Raw genomic sequence first — 6,614 nt, 5'->3', positions numbered from 1 at the left:
TTAATATAAATTTATTTATTTTAATTGGAGGCTAATTACTTTACAATATTGTATTGGTTTTGCCATACATCAACATGAATCTGCCACGGGTGTACACGTGTTCCCCATCCTGAACCCCCCTCCCACCTCCCTCCCCATACCATCCCTCTGGGTCATCCCAGTGCACCAGCCCCGAGCATCCTGTATCATGCATCCAACCTGGACTGGCAATCCATTTCACATATGATATTATACATGTTTCAATGCCATTCTCCCAAATCATCCCACCCTCGCCCTCTCCCACAGAGTCCAAAAGACTGTTCTATACATCAGTGTCTCTTTTGCTGTCTCGCAATACAGGGTTATCTTTACCATCTTTCTAAATTCCATATATATGTGTTAGTATACTGTATTGGTGTTTTTCTTTCTGGCTTACTTCAGTCTGTATAACAGGCTCCAGTTTCATCCACCTCATTAGAACTGATTCAAATGTATTATTTTTAATGGCTGAGTAATACTCCATTGTGCATATGTACCACAGCTTTCTTATTAATTCATCTGCTGATAGACATCTAGGTTGCTTCCATGCCCTGGCTATTATAAACAGTGTTGCGATGAACATTGTCTCCCCCACCAACTTTATGAGTTCAGTTGTTTGGTTTCTTTTTTTTTTCGGATTTCACATATAAGTGAGATCATACACTATTTGTCTTTCTCTTTTTGACTTATTTCACTTAGCATAATTCCTTCAAGCTCCATCCATGTTGTTACAAATGGCAGAATTTTTTTCTTTTTAATGGCTGAATAATATTCTATTGTGTGTATATACCATATTTTCTTTATTTATTCATCAGTCGATGGACATGTATGTTGTTTCCACATCTTGGCTGTTGTAAATGCTGTAATGGGTTTTTGGGAGGAAGACCACTGAAGTAAAGTGCCATTTTCATCACATTATATCATAGGCAACAAGCTATCAACATGATTTATGGCTATTAATGTTGACCTTGATTGCCTGGCTGAGGTGAGGGCTCAGATGTCTCTTTGAGAGAGTATTTTCATTCCTTTGTATACATTCCCAACAGTGGTATTGCTAGATCATATGACGGTTCTCTTTTTGACTTTTTGAGGCTCCTCTGTACTGTTTTCCATGGTGGCTGTACCAATTTACATTCCTACCAGTAGTACACAAGGGTTCACTTTTGTTATCTTTTGACTTTTTGATCATATCTATTCTATGAGGTGATATCTTACTGTAGTTTTGAGGTGATGATCTTACAGTAGTTTTGATATGTAGTTCCCTGATAATATTGAGTACCTTTTTGTATACCCGTTAGCCATTTGTATGTCTTTTTTGTAAAAATGTCTATTCAACTTCTTTGCCCACTTATTAATTGGATTTTTTTATATTGAGTTCCTTATATATTTTGGAGATTAACCCTCTATGAGATATATAATTTGCAAATATTTTTTCCCATTCCATAGTTTGCCTTTTTATTTTGTTGATTGTTTCTTTGCTGCGCAGAAGCTTTTTAGTTTGATGGAGTTCCCATTTGTTTATTTTTGCTTTTGTTGCTTGTGCCTTAGGTGTCAGCTCCAAAACATTGCCAAGACCAGTGTTAAGGAGCTTTTTTTTAGGTTTTCTTTTAGGAGTTTTACGATTTCAAATTTTAAGTTGTAGTCTTTATTTCAAATTAATTTTTGTGAGTGGTGTAAGTTAAGGGTCCAATTTCATTTTTTTGCCTATGAATATCTAGTTTTCCCAATACCATTTATTGAAGAGATTGTCTTTTCCCCATTGAATATTCTTGACTCCTTCCCAAATATTAGTTTATGGTACATGCATGGGTTTATTTCTGGGCTCTTGGTTCTGTTCTGTTGATCAATGAGTCTTTTTTTATGCCAATCCCATACTGTTTTGATTACTGTAGCTTCGCAGCATAGTTAGAAATCAGGAAGTGCGATGCCTCTAGCTTTGTTCTTCTTTCTCAAGATCGTTTTGGCTATTTGAGGTCTTTTATGGTTCCATACAGACTTTAGAATTTTTTATGTTTCTATGAAAAATGCCACTGGAATTTTGATAAAGGTTGCATTGACTCTATAAAATGGCTTTGGGTAGCATGGACATTGTAGCAGTCTCTGAGCTTGGGATATCTTTACATTTATTTGTGTTTTCTTCAGTTTCTTTCATCACTGTCATAGTTTTCAGTGTATAGATCCTTCACCTCCTTGGTTAAATTTATTCCTAAGTATTTCATTATTTTTATGTTATTGTGAATGAGATTGTTTTCTTAATTTCTCAGTTTGTTGTTAGTGAAAATGCAACAGATTTTTGTTGATTGCTTGTGTATTCTGAATCTTTGCTGAATTCATTAGTTCTAACACTTTCTTTTTGGAATCTTTAGAGTTTTGTATACATAAGATCATGTCATCTGGAAACAGGGATACTTTTACTTCTTTCTTTTCTGTTTGGTTACCTTTTCTTTTTTTTAACCTGATTGCTTTGACTAAGATTTCTAGAAATATATTGAATAGGAGTGGTGAGAATGGACACTCTTATCTTGTTGCCTGTTTTAACCTTTTTTTTTTTAACTTTAAACTTTTTATTTTGTTTTGGGGTATAGCCGATTGACGATGTTGTGGTAGTTTCAGATGAATAGCAAAGGGACTCAGCCATATATATATATTTATCCATTCTCCCCCAAACCCCTTCCCATCCTTGCACATAACGTTGAGCAGAGTTTCCTGTGCTATATACAATAGGTCCTTGTTGGTTATCCATGTTAAATATAGCAGTGTGCACCTGACCTTCCAGTGTACATTTAAGTGACATGAACTACAGTACAATTGTACAGCCATCATGACTCTCCATTTCCAGAACTTGTTCATCACTCCATTTAGGAACTGTTTCCCCAGTAGACAGTAAGTCACCATTCTCCATCTGTACCTATCCCAGCCTCTGGTAATCTCTATTCTACTTTCCTTTTGGATTGTTCTTTGCTAGTGTATAGAAACAGCAGATTTTTATGTCTTCATTTTGCACTCTGCAACTTTGCTGCCTTAATTTATTAGCTCTGATAGTTTTTTGTGTAATCTTTATAGAGCTTTAAACATATAATATCATGTCATCTGTGAACAGAGAAGATTTTACTTCTTCCTTTCCAGTTTGGATGCCTTTTATTTCTTTTCCTTACCTAATTGCACTTATTATAACTTGCAAGTTGGATAGAAGTGGTAAAATCAGGTATTTTTTGTCTTGTTCCCTTGTCTTAGAGGAAAAGTTTTGTCTTTCATCATTGAGTATGATGTTAGCTATAAATTTTTCATATATGGCCTTTATTATATTGAGGAGTTCCTTATATTAGTTTTTGGGTGTTTTTTATTATGAAAGAGTGTTGAATTTTTCAAATGCTTTTTATGCATCAATTGAAAAGATCATGTATTTTTTTATCCCCGTCATTCTATTAATCCAAATATACTCTTGCCTTTTTCCTCTCCTTTTTTTGCCAGTAGCCTTATAAACGTCTAACTTAGTCCGTGTTCTAAATCAGGTTAACTGAAACTAAATGATGATGCAGGTGGTAGATTTGTTCTAGTCACTGAGTAGTCAGATGTAGTTTTACTCTTACTAGCTAACTTGAGGTTTCTGATCATCTGCGACAATGAATTTTTGTACTCTCCATTTGAACTCTTAAGTTTTTTGTATATAAATTGACACCTAGAGTGGGAAATAAAGAAAAAGTAAAGTACCTTTGTACTTAAGTTGCTTCTCTTTTAAATTAAACCATGCTGCTATGTTACAGGATTCCTATACCCAAAAGAAGTTGCTTCAAGATCTAACAGTAGAAATTGGTCTTGGTAAAAATTGTGTTCTAAAAAAAAAAAAAAAAAATTGTGTTCTATATGAATACAGGATTCCAATATGGTGGAGTATAAATGTAATTTTTATGGTCTCACCTAGAGAAGCACCAGCCTGGTGGTTGGTGGAAGAGGAAAAGATCAGCGTTTAGAACCAATGGAGGCATAACTTGACTTCACTGTTTTTAGCCAAATAGATATTTCTGTTGCATGAGGTTTAAGGCAGAGAAAAGAAAAGTAACAGTAATTACTAAGTCAAGAAAAGTAGGAAAACATTAAAAAAGTTATTTGAGGAGAACAAAGAAAGCATTATTTATTCTTTAGACTATTGGAGTGAAGCCAAGAATGGACATTATAAAGTCAGATGCTCTTTAAGCATTTAAAACTGTAGCTTTTACTAAAATAGTGACCAGAATGGCACCACCTATAATGAGAGGAGGGCAAAGTCTCAGGCCACAACAGGAAGAGATGCAGTCAAAGATTTTTTAAACATTACCTCTCAAGTTTCCAACAACTTTTCTTGTCTTTCTGTGTTGGAAGAGCAAATCAAAAACTTTTTTTACTGATGTAAAAGTTAGCTTTAGAGCAGTAGAATATATTCATTCTTTATTATCTATTTTTGTAACAGGTCCCTTCCTGTTCTTAAAATAACTCTTAAAAGTTTTTGAATTTCTTGTTTTGTTCTCATGTTTTAACTTGTTTGGTATTTCAGTAAGTTTTTGATAGTCTTAAATTTTTATCTAAATGTGTAACTATTAAAATAGAACATACATCCAAATTCTCTGTTTCGTTTTCCTCTTAGGCATGAATCATATAAAACCCAATACAGAGCAATGTTTGTAATGAATTGTTCTGTCAACAAGGAAGAGATTCTGAGATACAAACCCCCAGAGAACAGGAAGAAAAGGCGAGGCCATAAGAAGATGAGGTCTAACCAAGAAGGTGCTGCGGAGGAGGCAGAGACAGATGTGGAAGAAATCTATCACCCAGTCATGTGCACCGAATGTTCCACTGAAGTGGCAGTCTATGACAAGGATGAAGTCTTTCATTTTTTCAACGTTTTAGCAAGCCATTCCTAAATAGCCATGCTGGCATTTAATTGCCCAATACTATATACAAGGCAAATACACAGTTATATACTTCCTGCCTACTCATCTCAAGTGACAGTCTGAGTGGTTATTTGAGGAAGCAGTGTTTTATCTTTATCTTTTTGAAAGAAAATGGTTATCTGCTCTCATTCCCCCACTTCCTTTAAAGAAAAAGAAAATTTCCCCAGTTCTGATGGGGTTCATTATTCATTCCTTTTTTTGGATAGATATTTGGAAGCTGGGGCCTTTTATTTATTAAAGCTCTCTAGAATTAAAATGTTCTAGAGTTACAGGTAACTTTTGTTTCAGAGTATTACTTTTATTTTCTGTTTTGGATATACCCTTGGTGTACTTAAACTATATTGTTTCTGCTTAGAAGTATGTTTATTTCTCTTCTCCCCCATAGGATAGAGTGAACAGTATTTAGTAACTGTTAAAATTAGGTAGAGTTAGTATGGGGGTGCCTTGGGTAATTAACATAGGTCTTCCCTTAGAAGGATGGTAGTTACAAGAATTCTAGACTTAATGAATTAACATAGTAAAATAGAAAGTTGTGGTAAGGAAGAGCAAACTAACCCTCTAGCTTTAGACTTAAAAATTCTGTTGCTCTCTCTTGTGCTGCCATTTATTTCAGAATTGCTGTTGCAAGCAACCAGGGTATGTTTGTTTTTGCTCTTAATAATAGAAAAATCATTAGTGGCAGCTTGAAGGAAATTGCAGTGTAGGCATGTGTACATTTTAGCTTTTTAAAAAAAATATGACTGGACTCTTTCCAAAAACAACATTAGGAAGCTCAGGGTCCTCTTGTTATTTTAATAGAGATGTGATAGAATGAAAAAAAATCAGGAAATAGGTTTTAATTCAGGCTCTATCATGCTAATCTTTGGCAAGTCTGTTCCTGTGAGCTCCAGTTTTCTCATCTATAAAATGAAAAGATTAGAAAAGAGCAGTGATTTTCCACAGAGGTCAGGGCTCAACAGAGCTTGAGTGGGACTTCTGCTTTCTTCCTCAGAGAACGATATACCTCCAGGAGGGAAAACATATCCTTTCCACCTCCCTGCCTTTTGCACTTTCTAAAAGGCTACACATAAGGTGAACTGGAAACAGTGATAGTGTGGTATTTGTAGGAATTGGATGGAGGCAGAAGAATGATAAAGAATTTGCTTCTAGGAAATTTCCAGTGTCTTAATATCATAGTTGATCATTTTTGTGATATGCTGATATCTATCCAGTTGAATTGTGCTGGAGAAGACTCTTGAGAGTCCCTTGGATTGCACGGAGATCAAAGCAGTCGACCCTAAAGTACATCAACCGTGAATATTCATTGGAAGGACTGAGGTTGAAGCTGAAACTCCAATACTTTGGCCACCTGATGCAAAGAGCTGACTCATTTGAAAAGACCCTCATGCTGGGAAAGATTGAGGGCAGGAGGAGAAGGGGTGACAGAGGATCAAATGGTTGGATGGCATCATTGACTCAGTGGACATGAGTTTGAGCAAACTCCGGGAGATAGTGAAAGATAGGGAAGCCTGGCATATTGCAGTCTGTGAGGTTGCAAGGAGAGGTTGCAAGGAGTCGGACAGGACTGAGCAACAAAAATCCAGTTGAAAGAAATATGTATACTTTTAAATGTTTCAATATATATGCTTTTAAATGTTTCAGTCGACTGAGCGACTGATCTGATCTGAT

General features: G+C 35.4%; 1 protein-coding gene across 1 annotated transcript in view; it reads left to right on the top strand.

Annotated features, from left to right (window-relative positions):
- EAPP (E2F-associated phosphoprotein) overlaps positions 1 to 5,222 on the top strand; it is a 15,233-nt gene extending 10,011 nt beyond the window's left edge. The window contains exon 6 of the mRNA XM_010835282.1: positions 4,640 to 5,222. Coding sequence (XP_010833584.1) covers positions 4,640 to 4,916 — 277 coding nt within the window. The 3' untranslated portion in view covers positions 4,917 to 5,222. The remainder of the gene's footprint in view (positions 1 to 4,639) is intronic.
- The last annotated feature ends 1,392 nt before the right edge of the window (positions 5,223 to 6,614 follow it).

Source organism: Bison bison, unplaced genomic scaffold, assembly GCF_000754665.1.
Source record: "Bison bison bison isolate TAMUID 2011002044 unplaced genomic scaffold, Bison_UMD1.0 scf7180017864041, whole genome shotgun sequence".
Lineage (NCBI taxonomy): Eukaryota > Metazoa > Chordata > Mammalia > Artiodactyla > Bovidae > Bison > Bison bison.
Note: the sequence above shows the minus strand (reverse complement) of the source record. Positions and strands in the feature narration are given on the sequence as shown.